The 23,474-nt window shown below is 53.6% G+C and overlaps 1 protein-coding gene across 1 annotated transcript; it reads right to left on the reverse strand.

Moving 5' to 3' along the window:
• Positions 1–1,170: 1,170 nt before the first annotated feature.
• Positions 1,171–23,114, reverse strand: FAM171A2 (family with sequence similarity 171 member A2). Its single transcript, XM_077315710.1, has 8 exons — positions 22,813–23,114; positions 11,650–11,877; positions 11,176–11,268; positions 10,920–11,078; positions 9,944–10,120; positions 9,501–9,617; positions 8,110–8,236; positions 1,171–5,929 (listed from the first exon to the last, which is right to left on the reverse strand). The coding sequence occupies exons 1-8, from the start codon at positions 22,940–22,942 to the stop codon at positions 4,369–4,371; spliced, it is 2,592 nt and encodes an 863-aa protein (XP_077171825.1). The 5' UTR covers positions 22,943–23,114; the 3' UTR covers positions 1,171–4,368.
• Between the last annotated feature and the right edge of the window lie 360 nt (positions 23,115–23,474).

The raw sequence follows: 23,474 nt of genomic DNA on the forward strand, positions 1-23,474 counted from the left end.
CTTCCACTTCGGGGCAGCCTGAGTCAGCTTGGTGTCGTGGTTAACAGCGGCAGCCTCCAATCTGGAGAACTAGGTTTGATCCCCTGCAGCCAGCTAGGTGAACTGGGGCCAGTCCCAGTTCTCTCTGAGCTTTCTCAGCCCCGCCTACCTCACAAAATGTCTGCTGCTGGGAGAGGAAGGGAAAAGTGTTTGTGAACTGCTTTGAGACTCAAATAGTACTTTAAAAAGGTAAAGGTATCCCCTGTGCAAACACCAAGTCATGTCTGACCCTTGGGGTGACGCCCTCCAGCGTTTTCATGGCAGACTCAATACGGGGTGGTTTGCCAGTGCCTTCCCCAGTCATTACCGTTTACCCCCCAGCAAGCTGGGTGCTCATTTTACCGACATCGGAAGGATGGAAGGCTGAGTCGACCTTGAGCCGGCTGCTGGGATTGAACTCCCAGCCTCATGGGCAAAGCTTTCAGACGGCTGCCTTACCACTCTGCGCCACAAGAGGCTCTAAGTACTCAAATAGTACTTAGCAGGGTACAAAAAACATCTCTTTGCCTTCTTCGTCCAAACCTTCTGGCTGCATTTGTAGTTGCAGGCCACTAGAGGGCATGGGAAGATCCGCCTTGAGCCACGCCGTGCCCAGAGGTGATGCTCTGTTGGACTGGGGGTGGGTGGGGGGAGCAGGGGAGGGTCCCACAGAGGCAGAGTAAGCCTTCCACACAGGGTTGGCCAGACTGTGGCTCTCCAGATGTCCGTGGACTACAATCCCCAAGAGCCCCTCCCAGCATGTGTCAAGAACCACCAAATTTAACTCTGGGTCGAAGCTTTCATGTGCTCATGTGCTCTGCACTGTGGCAGGACCCCCCCCCCCCTCTGCCCCGTTTTCTTTTGTTTAAGTCTTTATCCGCAGTTTCCCAGTTCTCCAAGCCTAGTTCACGGTGCTTGATTGAACTGTGTAATCCAGCCTAGATCTCTTCAAGAAAGAAAGTCAATGAATATGAAAAATCAAAGCCATCGTTGGAAAAGCTGCAGCTCTGGAGTCCCTCTTGTGCCACGGCCAAAGCAACACCAGCTCTGCAAAAGGGACAGCCCGGGGTGTGTGTGTGTGTGTCTCCTGGGTCAGCAGGAACGGTGCAAGCGACCCTCAAAGAAAACAACTTCTGCACAGAGACGCCTTGGTAAAGTCAGAGGTTTTTATATATTAATACCATTCTAAAGAACAAGTATGAGGTTCCAAAAACAGTGACCCCCCTCCAGTCTCCGTTCTTTTGCCAACATTCCCCCCAACTTTAGTTTTTTTAAAAAAAAAGCCCAACGTTTTTATTTCACAGATTGTTCAGGGGTTCCTTGCAGAAAGAAGGGTTAATAGTGTATCGGTTATCACAGTATCACAGACTTACCCCTATGAATACACTCCCTTTTTGGGTGCATGAGGTTCCTTCAACTATAAAAAGAGTAGAAATCATCAGCATTGAGGACTGGGGGTGCAGAGGGTGGGGAGGCATTCGGTCCCGGAGTCTTGATTGGATAAGGCTTTGCCCCTGTCTCCCTTTAAAAATAAAATAATTAGTTTCCCTTGGGCCTGACCAGAGTGCTGCTAACCTTTTTATGCAGGGCTGCTTTGTCTGTATGTTGAATGACAATCAGGCATGCAACAGACTGGGCACGATATCTGTGAATCTGAAATACCTCTTGGACTGGCCCGGGGGGGGGGGGGGAGAAACACAAAGGTTAGCAAATATCCACCCCAGGGAAAGCCCATGATGGCTCTCTGGCCTCTCTCGAGGATGCATCGGGCCATCCCTGGAACCATGAAGTACCTTCTCTGTGCACCAATAGGATCAGACGTCAGTGGAGGGGCGCAAACAGACAAGCCCGCTTTGGAGAACAGCCATGGACGGGCCGCTTAGCTGGAGAACAGCTTCTCTGAGAAGATAAAAATGTCCCATACAGACGTCTCTGCGTGCGAGAACTGTGGAAGACAGACACGCGCGGTTCATCGCGAGTGGGCAGTTTCGTGCATGAGATTTCTCCTGTTTCCGAGGCAGACTTCCAGGCAAGGAGCGGGAACAAGACAAGAAGAAAAAGAGGGGGAGGGAGGAAAAAAGCTCGTGGTTTGGGAAGGGCCACGCTTTGAGCAGCTTTGTTCCAAGCCTTTTCCTCACAACCCTGATCTTCCCCGGAGCTCTTACTGCTGGCAAGGCACAGGGCTTCACGTGAGCCGCAGAGCATCATTAACCTGTTTCCCCTGTGCTTTCCTGGCCTCAGCTAACCACAGCGGCCCTTTTGCCCAAGCCACCCGAAGGCTTTTTAAAAAGCTGGCGCTTAACAGATTGCTATAGCGCTGTAGAGCTCTAGGATTGCTGTAGCACGATAGCGATCCGTCGCAGAGATCTACCGACGCCTAGATTTCCTTTAAAAAGTAATCATCTAGGCCTTTTTGGCTGCAGAATTATAAGGGGAAACTTTCAGGCTGCATATTTCCCTTTATAATTCAGTAAGGAAAAAGGTCTAGCTATTTACCTTAAAAAAAAAAAGGAATCTGGGATCCCTTGTGTGGGAGAAGCAGATCATTATAGTGTTACTACATCACTGTCGACTTTTTCTTTTTAAGCCCCCTGGGCATGGGAAACAGTGACCACAGGGGCTGACTTAAGAAAAAGCACGGATGTACTTATGCCTAGAAAAATACAGACCTGTATCCAAAAGTGCTCTGACTGTAACTTTTTCACAAATGAGTTCTCTAATGCAACAGAGACCAGAGCTTCCAAAGACCGGGTCGGGAAGAGGAGAGTGTCCTTGAGATGTTCCTTTCGGTGGCTCAGGGATAAGACAGAGGGGGAAGCAGGAAATCTGCCCCTTCCTCACACAACTTTCTGGCCTATGCCCGATGGTCCTCCCCTGGCTACACCAGTTTGAGCTCAGCTTAGTGGTTATCAATCTTCTGTTAAAAATAAAACAAAAAACCTACGGAGACATTTACATCGGTCTTGGCAGAGGCATCCAACGCCTGCTCTCCTCGCATGTTCATGACCAGCCTGAGCGAGGCTGCCTGGGGATGGCCGGCAACTCCACGTCTCTGTTCCCAAATAAAACCCACACAGGCCCACCCACCCCACGGCCCAAGAAACCTCCAAGAATACCTTCCTTGAACCTTCTACGGTTGACGTACTCCACCTGCGGAATCTACAGGGTGATGCTCCCCTTCCCACTAGGATTCCAGCCCCCCACCCCCTCCAACGAGGGGGGAAGGGCTGTCACGGTGGGCTTAGGAGCCCCTCCTTACACTCTGTCTGCTGACGGCTTAGGGGGGAGGGGAGGAAAAGGATTAGAGGCCAAGGGGGATCTTTCTTGTCCACCCCGCCCACCAGCACGGCTACAGCGACTCCAAGCAGATGGTCGGTCTGGACCCCTCTCCCCGCATGGACGGATGCCCCAGCTGCTGCGGGAGGGGCTGGGGAGGCCACACTGGGGCAGGAAGGCACTTGGAGGAGATGGAGGAGTTGCAGGCACAGGATAAAAAAAGGAGGGCAGAGGCGACTCCACGACTGCGCCAGCTCAGCAGCGAGGCCCGGCACGACCGACGTGCTCTACCCACACGTGTCACCCACGGCTCAGATGCCCCGCCCCCCCAACATACACACACACACACACACACACACACGCATGCACGTATATGTACAGAGTCACAGCTGGGACCCCCACCCCCACCCCACCCAGCCCCACCGCACTCGCCTGGGCTCTGTGCCGTCACCTACATGGCCGGAGCATCGAGGTCCAACAGGCGAAGAAGGGGCGTCGTCCTACAGCCTGCGGGCACCGGCCCCTAGCCCACCCCCACCCCCCTGCCCTGCTATGTCCTGGAAAATCCACAGGACCGGGTTTTGTGGGTTTTTTTTAAGGAACTGTACAACCCCCCGCCAGGGTAAGGCCAAGTCCCCGTAATGCCTTCTGCTTCACTTCCCGGAGCCCCAGGGCAAGGGGGCCCGTCTGAGTCCCAGGAGCAAGGGATGCTGGGAAATGGCCCTGGAGCGACATGGTTTGGGCTGTGACCCTCTTCTGGCCACTGGGGCCTCCCCGTAGCTGCCATTTCCCTGGCCATCCCTGTGCCCCACGTCGCTCGGCTCAGCTCAGGCTGGTGCAAAAAGGGGAAGGGCGTGGTGCTTCTGGACCCTGCGTGAAGGGCCACAGGGCACGCCGGGACAGCCGTGAGGAGCAGGGCCACGCTCTCCCCCCGGCCTTCTTACTCTGTCTGTCTCCCTTCAGCTGTCCAGGTGTCTGGGCTTCTGCACGCCGGGCCCCGGGGCAAAGTCTGTCCTCCGCGGGCTCCCTCCTCTCCGACGCCCCTGCAGGTGGCTCCGTCCGCCCGCCCGCCGGCTACTTCACGTTGAAGACCATGAGGGGCCGCTCCTCGCGCTTCTGCCAGGGGCTCTTCTTGTCGCCCTGCTCGTCCGTCCCTTCCGAGGGCTCGTTGCTGTCGTCCTCGGGGCTGGTCATGGAGTCGCGGCGGAGCTCGCTGTTGCTGTTGCTGCTGCGGGAGCTGTTTCCCCGGCTGCGCCCGCGGCGAGGGATGGTGGCGGCCCGGTGGTCGGTGCTCTCGTCCAGCAAGGGGGTCAGGGAGTTGTCCTCGGGGGAGCAGATGGCGGTGCGGCTCTCGCTGCTGCTCTGCTCCGTGTCGGCGTCGGCAAAGACCAGCTTGGAGTAGGCGGGGGCCATGGGGGCGGCCAGGCGCTCCTCCTTCGGGCGCTTGGGGGGCTTGGCTTCGTTGACGTCCACGCCGGAGTCCAGGCTGGCGTCGTTGCTCCGGCTCCTCTCGTTGCCCTGGAGGTCGATGTACGAGTGGCGGACCTGCGAGGAGCGCCCGTCCAGGGACACGAACCAGGCCCGCGGGTGCGGCTTCACGCCCAGCTCCAGCAGCTTCTTCTCGGTGAGCGCCTGCAGCTCCCCGTTCAGCTGGGCCATGGTGGACTCGTTCAGCAGCACGGGGATGGTGACGGAGCCGCTGACGGACTGGCCGTGGGGCCCCCAGCCCTTCCCCTCCGCCTCCTCCGGCCCGTGCGGCTGCAGTTGGAACTGCGGGTGCTGCAGCTGCTGCTGCAGGAGCTGCTGCCGCTGCTGCTCCTGAGGGCCGAACTGGTGAGGCAGCCCCAGGCCGGCCGGGTCCACGTCCGGCTGGTTCTCGGAGCTCCCCGGAGGCTGATCGGACGGCGCCAGGCGCATGTAGTGGGCGGGGATGACGAGGGTCGGCATGACGTTGCGGTACATGGAGTCCTTCATGTGGTCGATGGAGCCGCAGAAGATCAACTGCCCGGGCTGGCTCAGGGAGGTGGGGCGGGCCAGGTGGTCGACCGACTGGGACAGCATGTAGTCGGGGGGCTTGGGGTCCCCCTTGTGGCCCAGGTAGTGGTCGAAGGGGGGCGGGAGAGGGGGCGGCGAGGGGGGCTCCTGCAGGTAGGCCTTGCCGTCACTCCGCCCTTGCTTGCGCTGCGTCTCGGTGCTCTTCTCCTCCATGCGCTGGTGGGAGTAGCTGCGCTTGTAGTCCTCCAAGAGCGGGGGCTCCAGCGGGCCGGGGACATCCATGGAGCGGGCGGCCTTGAGGGAGTACCCCTCCGTCGCTCGGGGGTAGTCATCCTTGGAGGTCCCCCGCTGGCTGAGGGCGTCTGCGGCTGAGGCCTTGCCCGCGTGGCGCGCTTTCTGGCTGGACACTTGCTTGAAGAACTCCTCGCGGGAGCTCTCGAACTCGCGGGAGGAGGAGAAGGCGGACTTGAGGATGGGGGTGTGGACGTCCATGTCCCCGTTGGAGGAGGCCGTTTCCAGGTGGCTCGTGCAGATGAGGTTGATCTGAGACATGGACGTGGCCTGGTCTTTCTTGGAGGCGTCCAGCACGCCGGAGAGCTGAAGCTTCCGATGCTGCTGCCGCGGCTTTAGGCACAGTCTCCTGGAAAGGGAGGGAGGGAGGGAAGGAAGGAAGGCGGCAGTCAGACAGGTGAAGCAGCACGAGTGCCTTGCAGCGGAAGCAAATACAGCAAATGGGACAGTTTGTATTGTCTACAACAGGGGTAGTCAAATTGCGGCCCTCCAGATGTCCATGGACTACAATTCCCACGAGCCCCTGCCAGCAAATGCTGGCAGGGGCTCATGGGAATTGTAGTCCATGGACATCTGGAGGGGTGCAGTTTGACTACCCCTGGTCTAGGCTACTAACAATATTTTCAAAACAGTACAGAATAAAGTCAAGTAAAAAGCCTCTTTGTTCTATGTGGTTTTCTTGTACTGTAGAATGCAATCAGAACTGTTCCTGGATATATCCTGTTTTCAAAGAGTCATTTTCCTCAGTGGTTGTCCTCTCTCCTGTAAGTATAATGGTCATCCAAATAGAGAATTCAACACCTCTATTAAATCTATTAAGTCGTTTAAAGTATACACCGGCCTTTGGCTCTGTACTGTAGGGATGCTACAGGGGAGCAGTTGGATTACTAACATCCCTACAGTGCAGTGCAGGTCTCTCCTCCCCCCCCCCCGCCCCCCACCGAAAGTTGTTTCGCTTTGCAATAAAAACATTTTTTTTTCTTTAAGCAGCCTGGTGCTCCGCCCCTCTTTGCAAACTCAACCTCTGCCGACAGGAAAGACTCTTGAGGCAGCCAGCCCCATCCAATGCGAAAACAATGAAGCAGCTAAAAGAGTTCTCCCTCCTCAGCTCTCAGTTGCCTCCTCCCACAGGGAGTCCAGGCACTCCCAGCTGCAGTGCACAGGCAAAGAGCTCTGCGCGACCCTCCCTTGTGGCTCAGGGAGGGAGAAGAAGGAGCTCTCTCCAGCCTCCTGAGGGACTGGATCAGTGGGGGACAGTGGTCTGAAGGGATCCCTGGCTCCTGCTCCGTTGAAAAACACGGCCCCTGCCCAAAAGCAGCTTGCTAACCCGGATTGTGCAGTCTGATCCGGATTTCTGCTGATCATCCTCCCATTTCTTGAGGACGCTTATTTCTCCTGCCTGCCTCTTCTTCTGGAGCACCAGGAACAAAGGATAATGCGAGAACACTTATGGCTGAAGGGAGGACCCCCCCCAGCTCCAGTGGGCATGGCCGACCCCCTCTTACTGGTCTCTGCTCTCATTCTAGTGGGTCGCCGGGTCACTCTGAACAAACTTGAATCCAGAGGCCCTGCCTCAGACTTTGCACGGATCCTGTTGGGGCTTTGGAAAGGGGGTTTGTCTTTGTGTGGCTGGTGTGGCTCATGCACAGCTCAGACCTGCCCTCTGAGGCCCCCGGCTGGTTCCTTCAGTCAGGGAGGCACTCTGAGTGAGCTCAGGGGCTCTCTTTCCCTCTTTGTTACAGAGAAGCTTCCATTGAGGCTTGGGGAGGGGAGGGGAAGGGAGGGCAGCAGAGGGCACAGAAACAGGCCTGTGACTAATCAGACCCCAGAGGCTGCCGGACATTTGGCACCGGCTGGTTTAGAAATGCTTGCAACAGCTGGCAAATTCCAGGGTCTATCCCTGCAATCCTTTCCTCAGCTGCCTCCCCCCCCGCCCCGCCCCCCACCCCTGCAAAGCCCACCGCTACAGTGGAGCCCTTGGAAGGACGCTGACATTTGGGCTGGGCGATTCCTCCCCCCCCCCCCACCAGCCCTGCTGCCGCTGCTCCCTTTGGAGACGTGGAGGCCGAGCCCTGAAGCTGAGCCTCCCTAATCCAAGACCAGCTCTGTGATCATTCCCGCAAGGAGCATGCAAGTACATCACCATGTGAATGTTTTAAAAATTAAACAAAATAAGACAGCAAAGGCAACAAGGACCAGCAGAAGCAGCATTTTTCACTACCCAAAGGAGTCCCAAAGCGGCTTGCAAACAAACCCCTGTCCCTTCCTCTCCCCTATCCTGTGAGGTAGGTGGGGCAGAGAGAGCTCTGAGAGAACTGCTCTGTGAAGATAACAGCTCTGAGAGAACTGTGACTGGCCCAAAGTCACCCCACTGGTTGCCTGTGAGAAGGAATTGAACCCACACCTGCAGATTAGATGCTGCCGCTCTTAACTGCTACGCCAGGCTGAGCTCTCAGCTCAGACGCAGATCAGTGACGGAGGGGCGTCCGAGAGACCGAGGGGCGAGAGGGGTCCCAGACCGAGACTCACCTGCAGTAGTAAATCAGGAGGCAGAGCAGGATGAGGACCAGCAGTGCCAGGGCACCCAGGATAGTCAGCAGGATGAGGGTGTGGTATGTGACCAGGTCCTTCATGCCCGCTGCTCCGCTGGCCAGCCCTGCAAAGAAGGGAGCTCTTACCGTCTTATGGGCCACAGCTCTTCCCCCTCCCCTGGAAGAGGCACTCCCGGGCCCAGAGAACGGCGGCCCCATCTCTTCCCCATTCGTCCTGCTCACGCAAAGAGTAACTAGCAGGTGGAATTTCACCCAAATAGTTAGGACTATGTGGAAGTGAGGACTGCCGGAAGCAGTCTTAAAGGTGCCATTGGACTCTGATTGTGCTAAACGTGGTGAGGGACGGCTGTCGTCAATAAACAAAAACAAGCCCTTCACCAAAGTTCTGCAATTACCTATTCAGGCCCAAGAATTGGCTCATGCTAATAGCATTCTGCCCAGGAAATGCCAATTTTTTAATGGGTTTAAAATAAAGCCGATGTTTGTGTGTGTGGCTGCTAACAGCCTGTTCACAGAGGACGATGTCCTATGGAAACCTGAGGGGGGAACAGCACATATGGGAAATCCCTGGTGTCTGATATGCCTTCGTCTGCAAAGAGGGTTTTATTTCCACATTCGTTTTGCCTCTCCCTGAAAGCCCTTCTCCTTAATCTGAGGGGTCACCATATGTCATAGCAAAATGAATGGCTTCTGCCACTCCCCAAATCAGGCCAACTGATAAACAACGAGGGGGTTCTGCAAACAGGCAGAAAACACATTGTAACTTAACCACAGCAACAACAAAAGCACCCCAAAAAATTAGTCTTGTGAGGAATGAGCAAGACGTATTTCTGAGGGCGGGTCGAAGGAGAAAAAATGGAGAAGGAGGTGGGGGGAATCAGCTAAGACCCTGAGCGTTTTAGATTTATTTCTTATTTTGAACACGTCTGTTATGCTTCACCCCCAATTAGGGTCTACAGGGCATTGAACATCCAACATGATGACATTTTAGCGCCTGAAATAAAGTATACATTCAACAAATCAATAACCAATGTGAACAAGACTAAAACACAATGTGAACAAGACTAAAACTAAAAGTTATGGTCAGTCCATAACTGGGGATATGCTAAACAGACCAAAAACCCCTTTCACCAGGTGGGAGACAGGGGAATCTCCCGGACAGTTTTGGCAAAACTGCAGGTCTCCCCAGGATTTCTTATTGACTGAGCTCTTCCTCAAAGAGCACACCCCCCATGCTCAGAAGCCCTAATTCCTCAAGTAGTCAGATTACTCAGGATACGAAACTCACACCGATTCTTGCAGAATGCAAACGCAAACAAGTGTTTTTTCTGAGGATTCCTTGGCCTTTGGTGACAATGGAGACCTTACCTGCCGTTGGGGAGAGCACGGCGGCCGCCCAGTAGCCCAGCTGCGGAGAAGAGAAAGTCCAGTATAGCTGGTTCCCTTCCTTTCGGATGAGGCCGGTTCCATTCCGAACCCACAAACCTAAGGAAACGGTGGGGAAGGACTTGGTTAGAAAGGCCCGTCTAAACTGACGCACTGCCAAAAGGGGCAGCCGGGAAGCCCCTCTCTTGGGCCTAGGGATGCCAACCTCCAGGTGGGGCCTGGGGACCCCCGGAATTCCAGCCCATTTCCAGCCTGTGATTCAGGACTGGATATACAAATAAAATATTATTATATCATATTTCTTTTCTGAAGAATAAAAAGCCCCAAAGACCCTTGCTTGAACTGAAGGAATTAACCCCGCCCCTACCTTTCCTGTGTGAATTGGTAACTCTGCAACGTGGCCACAAACCAGAGGCAGGACTCACCACTCTTGAGGTCAAAGCGCCAGGCCGGCACGCTGGAAGATGCTGCAGCCGCCGAATCGGGCAGCAGAGGGATAGACAGCTGGACGGGGCCAGAGAGCTGGACCTCGGTCCCATTGCCGGTGAAGAGGTGGACGCTGACAGCCACAAGGGGGACCAACTCGAGCCAGGGATTGCTGGCTGCAGTGAGACAAGGCATGAGAAGGGTTGGCTTTTTATAGCCCACTTTTCACTATCCAAAGGAGCCCCAAAGCAGCTTACTTTTTCCATCCTCTCCCCACAGCAGGCACACCGTGAGGTAGGTGGGGCTGGGAGAGTTCTGAGAGAACTGCTCTGTGAGGAGAGCAGCTCTAAGAGAACCGTGACTGGCCCAAAGTCATCCAGCTGGCTGCCTGGGGCGGAGGAGTGGCTTTTAATGCAGCCTGATATTTTAATGTTTTTAACCACATTACTGTGCGCATGATACACATTCCTATTCATATCACTTGCCACATGTATCCGTTTATCCATTAAATGAAGGGAGAAATTTGTTGAAGGAAATGTCGAGGGAATTTAAAACTGAAATTTTATTTGTTTTTTTTTTCCCCTATTGAATTGTTATAGTTTGGATTCTAATGCTTTTCGTACTGACGGTGTGTATTTATTATATTGTATATTCTTTCCGATATTCTTTATTGTGATCTCACCATTCTTTTATTTCAGTTTCCTTTTTGATTTTATAATAATGTCAAGGCTTATGGCTACAACATCTACTAAATGAACTGAAACCAGGGTTGTACGCGGTGGTGTCCGAAGCAGCCGCTGTGCACAACCCTAACTGAAACGACTCCCATGGATATAAATTTTGTCAGCTGTAGCTCAGCCTGGAGAGGCGTCCTCGTCCCGCCTTCTGCTACCTTGACTGGCAGCAGCCCAGCTCCGGTTCCCCGACCGACCCCAGGCCTGTCTCCCTCCCAGCCTCTGACCCCGAGATGCTTACCGCTGCTGTTGCTTTCCCTCCCGATGAAGGATGGGAAGGCCCTCATATCGGGCCCGCTGCTGGCAGCCGTCAAAGAGGCCGAGAGCTGGCTGTACGTCGAGTTGCGGGGCAGGCGGGCTGATTTGCGTGGAAACTGCGCCCAGGGCTGGCTCTTTGCGCCTGCAAGGACACACGGTTTCAGCTACGGGCAGGACTGATGCAGCATTCCCGGCCGCAAGCCCTCCACTGTCCGGCACCGGGACTGTGTGAGACTCACCTGGAGAACTGAGAAGGATTTGCACCACGTCGTCATACAGGATGAGTGTGGCGGGCCGCTCTGGAAGCAGGTAGAGGCTGACGGAGGCATAGACTGATCAGAAATGGGAGAGGGAGGAAAGGGGGGGGGGGAATTGGTTACTTGAACGACAGCGACGCGGAAAGGGGCATTCCGAAACAACTTAAAATGGGAAAGCCCCGACTGCATGCATTTCCGCATTTGGCAGCCCCGAAATAGACGCCATTAGTCCCTGCTGGAGAAAATGAAAACCAGTTTTCTGGAGATTCCTTTGCAGTGGAACAAGCGAGGGGCAAGTCAGATCTGCACCCGAAGAGGCAAATTTCAGTCCCGAAACGGTAAAAAAACTTGTTTCTCTTCACAATAAAACGATTTTATCCTTTGAAGCCGATGGGTGCTCCCCTCCTTTACATATTTAAACCCTGCCGACGGTTCCCTCTCCGACCCAGCACTCACGTGGCAGCTTGCTGACGCGCCAAGGAACGGAGTTGGTGACGAAGCCACGCTTGGACGCCGTGACGAGGACCCAGGTCCCCAGGCGATAGTGGATGGGCAGCATGCTGACCCCCTCTTGGTCGGTTGCCCCCGAAGCCAGCGAGGTCTGGTTCCCATACACCTCCACGGCAGCCTGAGGGAGCGGAGACAGGTCCCCATTCTCATACACCTGGACTTTGATCACCACCTCTGTAGGGGCAGAAGGAACAAAAAGGCACGTGAACATGGTGAAGAGCAGTCGATTCAGCAACCTTGCTCCGATTCAGCTCTTTCTCCACCTGGAAGGGACCTACCCGGTTCTTCAGGGCCTTCCCAACCCTCTTGGGATGGCCTCTATACTCTATTTCCCCTCAGCCTTCCCAGCTTCTGGGTATCTCCTTGGTAACTTGGTATCTCCTGAGCCCTCGGGAAGGGCGGTATATAAATATATAATAATAACAAAATAAACTTACTATTTGACCTTCCAGCTTACCTTTCCCTTTCCTGCTCCTCACTTCTTCCTCCCATCCTTGACGCCTGCCACACAATCTCCTAGCCACCCCCAAGTCAATCCATGCCTCCCCATAGATCAGGCAGCAGTGGGCATATGCGTGCATCTTACAAATGACAAGCAACCTTCATACACAAGTTAGGCAGGACGCCTGCAAATCCAGCTGCCGCCCCTGCTCTGCAAGGGCAACCCACCCCCAACCAACCACCACCTCTCCACTGACTCTTCCACAAACTAAAGTTGGCAGCGCATGAGGTAAGCAGTTTCTTTAACTTTCCACAGGGGCAAAATCAGAGGCCAGGGGCACCTTTTAAGACCAACAAAGATTGATTCAAGAGTGCAATTCAGACAATCACTCGAATAAATCTTGGTTGGTCTTCAAGGTGCCTGACTGGACTCCGATTCTGTTTTGCTGTGCTGCTTCAGACCAACACGGCCACCCACTTGAACCTTTCCACGGGGAGTCAGACCTAGAACTCTCCCATGCTGCTGTTTGCTTGTTTGTTTCTAAAAGAAATCAAGGGAGGAAACTGCACGAAAGGTCACCATGCAAAGCTGTGTTATCTAAATAGTCAACTGAAACAACAACCGAAGAAGAAATTGGCAATAAGCAGCTGAGGGGAAGGCTGTTGCTGGCCTTGCTGGGAAGAGGAGATGCCAGGTTTGCCAACAACAGGTTAGGAAATTCTGGGAGATTGGCGGCGGGGGGGCAGAGTTTAGGGGCACAATCCCACCCTCCAAACAGCATTTTCTTCTTCAACAGAACTGATCCGTACGGGCCGGAGCCCAGTTCCAATTCCAGGCGATCTCCAGCCCCCTGTACCCAGGAGATCATGTCTTTATTTACATTTCTGGCCCTTTTTCTGCCGCACGCTCCAAGGGGGCCCCATCCTCATCCCTCGCTCTCCCAGTTATTTGCTCAAAAGGCATCCCTCGCCCGCCCTTAAAAGCAACTCCAGAGCAAAGCCTTAGTTTCCGCTTTTCCTTCTCAGCCCCCCCTCCCCAAAATAACCCCCCTGGTGATCTTCTGCTGCCTGGGGCCCAGGCCTTCCCCGGATTCTGGGAGAGTGGGCCAGTCGCTGCAGCAATGGCCTCATGCGTCCCACGAATCCGACTTGGGCCCAGAAAGAGGCGACAACGTTTCATTCCCAAAGCAGATGCAGGCAGCCCCCCCCTCCCACTGGTTACCATGGGGACCATCCACAGCCGAAACTGGGCGACATCCTTCTGCAGGCCCTGGGTTGCCAGGGCAACAGTGCTGACCAGAACCCACTCTCTCTCAACCCCCCCCCCACCTGCAACTTCATTTTGGGGGTCTTTTCGCGCATTTCTAGCCTTCCCGGCAACGAAGGGGGCAGATCCGCTCTTTATAATATCACCCAGCCCCGTGGTAGGGCCCCCAGGCTGGCTCCCATGCAGTGGAGTCTCCCTCCTTAGGGAAAACCCCAAAGGATTGTGTGGTCCACACCCATGGGGTTGGGCACCCCCAGGCCAGAGACGGGCTAGAACAGATGCTGTACCCACCCATTGCTGGCCATTGTGCCACTCTGGAAACAAGAAAACCCTACAAAGCCCATTTGCTAACAGGGCCCAAGTATATCCAACATGAGCAGTGCCCTCGCGTTCAGCTCTCGTGGGGGACGGATCAAAACAACAATCTGCTCCCAGCCTCCATCGCCAGATCCCTGCCAACAACCACCCAAATTCAGGTCATCTCTCTGCATATTCTCAGTCTGTTATTTCCAGACTGGCAACATCTCCCTCGCTTATGCCAAACACTGTACAAATGCCCCTAGCCCTCTGTCCTGTCCCCCCCACAACACAGCCACAGTGCCTGCTTTTAGAAGCCCCCCCTCCTGCCCCCTCTTCTAATATCTAATACATCATTACTGTCACTGATGCAACATTGATAACAGTTTGAATTGTTTTCCTGTTTTAATTGATGGATTGCTTATTGTATTGGATTTCATATGTAATCTACCCCGAGACAGTGCCACTGGGAGGGGCGGTACAGAAATCCCCAAATAAATAGATAAAAGAAAACCCTACTGCATATCAAGGTTGACTCAGCCTTCCATCCTTCCGAGGTCGGTAAAATGAGTACCCAGATTGCTGGGGGGTAAACGGTAATGACTGGGGAAGGCACTGGCAAACCACCCCGTACTGAGTCTGCCATGAAAACGCTGGAGGGCGTCACCCCAAGGGTCAGACATGACTCGGTGCTTGCACAGGGGATACCTTTACCTTTACCTTTACTGCATATCAATCACCATCCCTACAATTTTAACAGGGAAACCGTCCTAAGGCATCAAAAATCACTACCACCACCCTGCAAGAAGACTGTAGGGCCAGGAGACCAGCCGCCCACTCCCACCCCAGAGAGGAGATCCGAGGAAGAGAGAGCCAAGCAGGAGATGTTTGGGTGTGCATTTTGTCAGGCCTTCCAATCAGACGAGCAAACAGACATGCAGAGTCGGAGGAGAATTTGAGCTGCCCCAAAGATGCAAGAGGGAGCTCCAGATCCCCTCCTAAACTGAGCGACTGCAATAATCAACGTTGACTTTGAGGCTATTGTACTTAGGGGACATGATGAGGTGGGGAGAGTCACTGGAAAAGACAATTCTCTAGGAATAGTTGGAGGAAGGAGGTAAAAAGAGAAGTCCCGGCAGGGGATGGACTGACAGCACGGCCCACCGCTTGCAAGACCGGAACAAGGGAAATAGGCAAAACGAAGCAGGCCCATCGCAGAAGACGGCCTCATCTCTCCTTCCCACGCTTGGCTGGATATGTGATGACGGCGAGAAAGCCTCTTTCAGCTTCACTTGTAATTTGAAGTAGGAAAGTATATATAGAAGTGGGGAAGTCCTGATCTAGTCAGAATTCCATTCGCATACGAATGGAACGTTCCATTCGCAACATGCACAATCAGAAAGAGGGCAGTGTTGATTATGTGGCTTGTGGTCTAACTTCCTGTTTCACTGTTGATTGGCTGAGGCCTGTTATAGAATCATAGAATCATAGAATCATAGAGTTGGAAGGGGCCATACAGGCCATCTAGTCCAACCCCCTGCTCAACGCAGGATCAGCCCAAAGCGTCCTAAAGCATCCAAGAAAAGTGTGTATCCAACCTTTGCTTGAAGACTGCCAGTGAGGGGGAGCTCACCACCTCCTTAGGCAGCCTATTCCACTGCTGAACTACTCTGACTGTGAAAAACTTTTTCCTGATATCTAGCCTATATCGTTCTACTTGAAGTTTAAACCCATTACCGCGCGTCCCATTACTGATCTCACTTCCTGCCTCAGTATTGATTTGCTGGGGGTTGTGATCTCACTGCCTGTCTCAGTGGTGATTGGCTGAGGTTTGTTATCTTACTGCCTGTCTCAGTGTTGATTGGCTGATACTTGTTGACTCACTTCCTGTCTCAGGGTTGATTGGTTGATGCTTGTTGATTCACTTCCTGTCTCAGTGCTGATTGGCTGAGGTTTGTTGACATTAATGCTGATTGGCTGATGATTGTTGACTCACTTCCTGTCTCAGTGCTGATTGGCTAATGATTGTTGACTCACTTCCTGTCTCAGTGCTGATTGGCTGATGCTTGCTACTCACCTCCTGTCTCAGTGGTGATTGGCTGATTCTTGTTGACTCATTTCCTGTCTCAGTGCTGATTGGCTGAGGTTTGTTGACTCATTTCCTGTCTCAGTGCTGATTGGTTGATGCTTGCTGACTCACTTCCTGTCTCAGTGTTGATTGGCTGATGATTGTTGACTCACTTCCTGTCTCAGTGCTGATTGGCTGATGCTTGCTGACTCACTTCCTGTCTCAGTGCTGATTGGCTGATGCTTGCTGACTCACTTCCTGTCTCAGTGTTGATTGGCTGATGATTGTTGACTCACTTCCTGTCTCAGTGCTGATTGGCTGAGGCTTGCTGACTCACTTCCTGTCTCAGTGCTGATTGGTTGATGCTTGCTGACTCACTTCCTGTCTCAGTGCTAATTGGCTGATGCTTGTGGAGTCACTTCCTGTCTCATTGCTGATTGGCTGATGCTTGTTTACTCTCTTCCTGTTTCAGTGCTGATTGGCTGATGCTTGTTGACTCACATCCTGTCTCAGTGCTGATTGGCTGAGGCTTGATGACTCACTTCCTGTCTCAGTGTTGATTGGTTGATGCTTCCTGACTCACTTCCTGTCTCAGTGCTGATTGACTGAGGCTTGCTTACTCACTTCCTGTCTCAGTGCTGATTGGCTGATGCTTGTTTACTCTATTCCTGTCTCAGTGTTGATTGGTTGATGCTTGCTGACTCACTTCCTGTCTCAGTGTGGATTGGCTGATGGTTGTTGACACACTTCCTGTCTCAGTGCTGATTGGCTGAGGCTTGTGGACTCACTTCCTATCTCAGTGCTGATTGGCTGAGGCTTGCTGACTCACTTCCTATCTCAGTGCTGATTGGCTGAACCCCCCCTTCCAATCAACCCACCTTATCTGATAGATGAAATCTCACCAAACTAGCTTGCAGACTCCAGCGACAGGTGTGAACACAGCTGCCTCCTAAAACCACAACTGTAATGGGCTGAATGTTAAAGCCTCTACTACTCTGGGGCACACAGCCTTGTTGAGAGGGGGACTTCAAACCGTGTTTGAGCCACACTTTGCCCCTAGTTCCATCTTTAGAGCTACTGATCTCTCCTGCATTCCCCAAGACCTCCTTCGCCAGGGTTAACAACCGTTCAGCAATGCCACAAAACCGGAGTTATTAAAACGAAGTTATTATTATTATTCTTGTTGTTGTTGTTGTATTTATACCCCGCCTCCCCCCGAAGGCTTGAGGCGGCTTACATAACCCCATCCCCTAAAAACTATAAAATAACAATAAGTTCCAATAAATTTACAATCGTTGGTAACCAATTGGTCACAGTGGCAACAATGATGGCTCCTTGTAAGATTCGGCTCCTCTGTAATTTGAGAGTTGCATGCGAAATCTTGCAAGAAAACCACGACGTCACCAGCACTGTTCCTCGAGCGGGAAGAACAAGGCAGACTTCAACCAGCTTGCTATAAAAACAAGATCCAAATAACAAGGCATTTCCTCCCGCTTTCTTCCAGAACCAATTATGAGCGGGGTTTAATATATTTTGCAAAGGACCACGCAAATACATTTATTCAGCTGTCTAAGAATCCTGCTTTAGTTTCCTAAAGTTTCTAGTCTGGATTACTCTGGCGTCTAGTGGGACTACATGCTTGAACGCATAAAAATGCAATAATTTGTGAACATGTCCAGCAGATCACTTTGTCGTTCTCCATGACCGGCGGGAACATGAAAAAAAAAATCACAGGAACTAAGCAAAGATTACACAAATGGATGAATTTGACCCAGGCACACAATGTAGCTTCCTTGATACAGAATTTAGATTTCGTCAATGAGTGAGAACAGAGAAAAACCATCAAGAGCCTTACAAATGCTGGCGGATGTCACATTCCTTCATATCGCACTCATGACTTTAACACAACGATGTGTGAACAAGTAGCCTAGGAGAACCATCCCTGGGGTCACTGGCATGTGTGTGTGTGTGTGTGGGGGGGGGTCCCTTTCTCCACAGTCTGAATCTGCTGGACTGTCTGTACTTCAGACCAACACTCCATTTGAATCTTCATTTTCAAGACTATGTGGTTCTTTAATGCAAGTTGACCAAGCAATCTTTGGACCAAACATGTACATGGAAGAATACGCACAATTTAAAATAGATGCAGTTGAATTTGTGAATAATTTTAAAAAAAACTCCAAAAAAGGATGCACTCCTTATATATAGGTAATATTTAACTAGTTGGCCATTGGGTTACATTTTGAACTCTTTTAATGTAAATTTTATCAATTGATGTGACCCGTCCTGAGTCTTACAGGAGGGGCTGGCTAGAAAAATAAAGATTCATTTATTGTTTACATCAAAGGAGACAAATTTAGAATGAGAAAGAGTTTTAAAACGGCATCTAAATGCATTGCAATACGCAAGCAAGAGGAGAACACATCTTGAATCTAAAGGTATAAGGGAGTTGGTTTTGAGCCAAAGCATGTGATTTTTGAGCCTGCACAAGCCCACCCATGTGGAAGGTGCAGAGATTCCAAGGCAGAAGTCCCAAACTTCCTCACCTTTATGAGGTGTACCTCTGCCACCCCACAGATGCCAGGTCCTTCATTTTCAGTGACTAAGTCCCTCGGTCAATCTCAACAGCTGTACAAGGATTATTCACAACCATTTTAAATTGACAGTTCTGCAGTTCCCACCAGTAACGGTCAGACATAGAGCTCAAAGGCTCCCTGTTTCCTGGCCACAAAATTTGCATTTGGGCCGCCCTGTCTCACCAAAACTTAGGTCCACCTGGGGGTTCTATAATAGGCTTTCAGAGCCTGCACCAGCCCACCCATGTGGAGGCTGCAGGACTTGCAAGGTGAATGGCAAAAGTCCCAAGCTCCTGAACATCTCCTCAAAAGGAGTGGACCAGAGAGCATCCCACAGGAGAGGACAGAAACACGACCCTCCGAAGAAACACAGGATCAACAAAGCAGTCTGCAGAAAAAGAAGAGAGGGCGGCAACTGATTAAGGTTCAGGCATCCAAAGCTGGATATTCCATGCCAGATTGGAGAGGTTTGCGTGAGAACAAGCATTGTGAGGAGTTGTCGATGGCTTGTTCTTTTTATACATATAAAAATCTTTGCCTAACCACACGACACAGGAGAGAACAACAACTAGTTGTGCAAAATGCACAATACTCTCTGAACGTGTGCTCGGCATATTCAATGTCTTTTGGACCGCCAAGAAAAGCTGCAGAGGCCAAAACACATCTGGTTTCGTGTGCTTCATAGGACAGACTCATCCAGTAGGAATGCTTGTAAATTGTACAGTCTGGTCTTCAGACCTTCTTAATTGTATAAATGTGCACACTCCCCTGGAAGCTGGCCATGCTGTGAGATAGTGGAGGCAGGGTGAGGGGGGCTTGACTGAGAGGGAAACACTTGGCAAGGAAAAATGTCTCCAAGAACCAGCAAAGTACTGAAATATTATTCAGTCATCATAATAACAACCCCTCTGACAGATTCAAACGAGTAGCCGTGTTGGTCTGAAGTAGCACAATAGGTTCTCCAGATGTCCATGGACTCTGTAAGAACTCCTCTACAGCAGGGGTAGTCAACCTGTGGTCCTCCAGATGTCCATGGACTACAATTCCCATGAGCCCCTGCCAGCATTTGCCAGCTCATGGGAATTGTAGTCCATGGACATCTGGAGAACCACAGGTTGACTACCCCTGCTCTACAGGACTGTGACTGGCTCAAGGTCACCCCGCTGGCTGCATGTGGAGGAGCGGGGATATGTCGCCTGATGTGGCAGGGCATCTCCAGGTCGCACCCGGAGGCTGGTCACAGCGTCTGTCATCAAGGGGAGGTCCTGTGTAAGAGCAAGGAGATGTCGATGCTTTGGTCGCCCACGGGACAGCAGCATCAGGTCCCAGCGGTTTGTGCCTTGTTGACTCTGACTGCTGGGGTTGGCCCTCTTCTAGCCTCCCCTCTTCCACCTTCTGCACAAAACGGCGTTCTGCTTGGAGCCGAGCCTGGCGGAGGAGGAGCCATTAGCTGCTATCAGACGCAGGCCTAATACTCCCCTTAATTTTTAATGATAGCTGGTCTGCTCTGATGATTCAGGAGCTACTGACTAGCAATACCAGCTTTTTACACTTGCCATTTCACCGGGGGAGGGGGGGGCGTGATCGGCATGGGAGGCTGGGTGGGGGAACTGGATGACCTTTCTGGTACAGACCTCTCAAAAGAGTCGATGTTATTATCATCTATGGGGCTGCCTCTTCCACTTGGCCCCCTAAGTAGCACTAAGATCACGGGATCCAAATGGGCTCGGATCAGCAGCCCCAAGGGGGTGAAGCTGGCCTCAACCAGGGCCAGGGCCTCTTTGGTCCAGGCCGCAGCCTGAGGGAACACTGCCAAATGAGACCGGGGCTCTGCGGGACCTTGAGCAGTTCTGCAGGCCTCCGAGACAAAGCTCTTCCGCCAGGCCTGTGGTTGAGGCCAGAAACAGCATCTAGGATGCTTGGCCCCCTTGCCTAAAATCCACCAGGTGAACCAAACTCCGCAAGAACGAATGAATCCCCCACCACTTCGGGAAAAGAGGCAGCCTTTAAATTGTTTTAAGCCAGAAGAAAACGGAAAACGCTTGATTTTTAGAAACAGGTGAATTTCCCAAAGGGAGAAATCCGCCACTGACGTGAAATGAAATACTGGAGGAGGGGAATCCAAAAGGGGTATAAACCAGAATCTGAAATTTTCAGCTAAATAGGAAGCAATTCAAACCTCTTTTCTGTGTTTGGCTTTCTCAACCTCTGCTTTTTGCTACCCAAATCGCTCACCCTTCCTCTCCTCACAACAGAAACCGGGTGAGCTCTGAGAGAACTGGGACTGGCCCAAGGTCACCCAGCTGGCTGCATGGGGAGGAGGAGTGGGGAATCAAACCCAGTTCTCCAGATTAGAGGCTGCTGCTCTTAAGCACAGTAAAGTGTAAACGAGGTTGATGCTGGGGCAGTGAGCAACTGACCCAATTCCCCACCCACCTGTCTGCTGCTGTGTGTTTTCTCTGGAGCAAATCCCATTTAATTCAGTGGGCCTCACTTATCAAGGAATCCTACGACCCCTTCCCGAGGAGTAAACACTAACAATCAATAGATGTGCCAGCCCTCAAGGTTAAACAAGGTGCTTCTGCGGTGGTTGTTTAAGTCTCTGCCGGCGTAGCATCTTCACCATCACAGGTGGCTGATAATAATGGGGAAATATTTAGCTACCTCCTGAAGAAGCTGCCTGTCAACATTTGTTCAGAGGCAGGACAAAGATTTGGGACTGCTGAACTCGCCAAAAAGATGCGCCCAGACCTCCATCATCCAAAACAAAAACAAGATGCATTTGACCTAACGTTCAGTTTCATTAGCACTGCTCCAGGTACATTTTGCCATGACGTCCTGGTGAATATTTGTACCAAGCCACCCGAGCTGATGTGACACCGGGAAACCAAGCAGAATAAAACCGTGAACCGACCAACAGAGCTTCCCCGAGCAAACACGACCCAATAGAGCCGCGGCAGTAACCGTCCTCTAAAATCTGTTGCAGCCAAAAGGCTCGCAAACAATAGCTGCCAACAACCTATGCACGCGACAATCAATCAACAGGTCACCACACCAAAAAATCCTGAACTTGTGGGTCCCTGTACTGAAAAGGGTGGGAAGCCAATGCTCCAGGGCCCACACACCATGCTCTAGCAGCCCCAGCTCCGTGGAGAAGGTGAACGGCAGCAAGATGCAGGGGGGGGGGGGGGGAAGAGAGGTCACTGGGGCAGAACACAGCTGCAGGCACAAGGAAGGTCCCCATATTAACACTCAGAGAGGGGAACCAACAGGCGGGGAACCGGGTTGGCACAATATGTCAGCAAGAGGCAGATAAAGTTTGGGTCAGGCTGTGTGTGACCCTGAGATCTGCCATCTTTTCTTTGTTTCCAAGGCTCTCGCCGAGGGGAGGGATCAGCCCCGGCAAAGGAGTTCTCACCCTTCCCTCGACTCATTGCCCTTCCAGGCAGGCACCCTAAGGTGCAGGGGGACACAGTGACCTCTACCTGTATGTCGTCCCTCCCCCTCCTCCAGCAAGCAAGCAGCAGCTTTGGATGGAGTCCTGGATGGGAAGCACTGCTGAGGGTCGGGGATGTATAAGCCCCCAGTACCCCATTCATTCAGGGGTCTTCTTTGATTTTTTTTTTAAAAAGCAGACCCCTGCAAAAGGTGCTGCTGATCCAACCGCCCAGGCCGCCTTGAATTAGGGCAGTCGGGTCCCCAAAAGCCGCGGGGAGGGGAGGGGAGGGGGCCGCAGGGTTGTCAGATGCAGCTTGGGATCCCCTGGGGCTGGGGGGGTGGAGTCAGGGGGAGGCGGGGACCTCAGAGGAGTCTAATGTTATGGAGCCCACCCTCCCAAGCAGCCATTTTCTCCAGGGGCACGGATCGCCGTCTCCGGATGAGCTGATCCCCAGCTCCCGCCTGGAAGTTGGCATGTCTATGAAATCAACACTTTCCAGTGGGGGTGGGGTGTCACACGGTCGGCTGGCAGCCGGAGAGGGGTAACACGCAGGTGAGACCCTAATATGGGCAAAGCCACAGGGCCATCCGCGGCACAGACACACCCATCGTCTTTGCGCGGGGACCACCCCCGATGGCGCACGGAAGAGATGCAGCCAGGCTGGGAGGGAGGGGGGGGTGCCAAGGGAGGGGGAGGGGGCGGCCAAGCGGCGCCCCGGGAAGGTGCCAAGCCCGGCGGACGAGGGCGGGAGGGGCGCTGCACGCCGGCCAGAATTCCTCCGCGAGACAATGGATGGGGCTGCGCGCCCGTCGGAGGAAGCCCAGCCGGCCGCTCCCTCTCCGGGGCGCCGCAGCCCGGCCAACCCCCCCCCCCGACAAGATGGCCAAAGGGGAGGGGGAGGTGATGTCACAATGGAAAGACCCCCCCCCGCCGCCCCAGCCGGGCCTGCCACGGACCCCCGCCCGGCCCCTCCTTCCCTCCCTCCCTGCCTCGGTGCGCGCCGTCCGTCCGGCTGGCTCACCCTGCGGGCTGGGGGGATCCGGGGGCGGCGGCGGCGGCTGCGCTTTGCTCCTGGCCGGCCAGGCGGGCCCGACGAGCAGCGGCAGGAGGAGGAGGGCCAGGCGCATCGCCAGAGCCGGCGCCCGCAGCATCCTGGCCGCCTCCGCGCGAGCGAGCTAGCCGCCCATGGCGCACCCGAGCAGGCAGGCAAGGCAAGGCAAGGCAAGGCAGGCAGGCAGGCAGGCAGCCCGGCCGGCGCCCAGCCCAGCCCAGCCCGCGCCAGCGCCACGGCTCCACCTGCAGGCACCCAGCGGCACCTCGCCTGCGCGCCTCGCCTCGCCCGGCCGCCTCCTCGGGGCGGCGCAGCGCACGGACAGGACCGCCCCCGGGGGCTCGCGGGGAGTGGGCGCAGGGTGGCCAGCTCCAGGACGGGAGAACGCCAGGAGAGCGGGGAGGGAGCCAGCCCCAAAGCAGCCCTTTTCTCCAGCAGCCTGCAGATGAGCCGCTGGCAGGGGCTCATGGGAATTGTAGTCCATGAACATCTGGAGGACCACAGGTTGACTACCCCTGCTCTAGGGGCCTCTGGCTGATGCCTGGCCCCAGGACGGTTGGGTTAGCTGTCACCTTCTCCGTTGTGGCCCCCACCCGCTGAGACTGGGTAATGGGTTAGGGGTCTGCTGTCTT

The sequence above is a fragment of the Paroedura picta genome, chromosome 16 (assembly GCF_049243985.1).
Source record: "Paroedura picta isolate Pp20150507F chromosome 16, Ppicta_v3.0, whole genome shotgun sequence".
Taxonomy (NCBI): Eukaryota; Metazoa; Chordata; class Lepidosauria; order Squamata; family Gekkonidae; genus Paroedura; species Paroedura picta.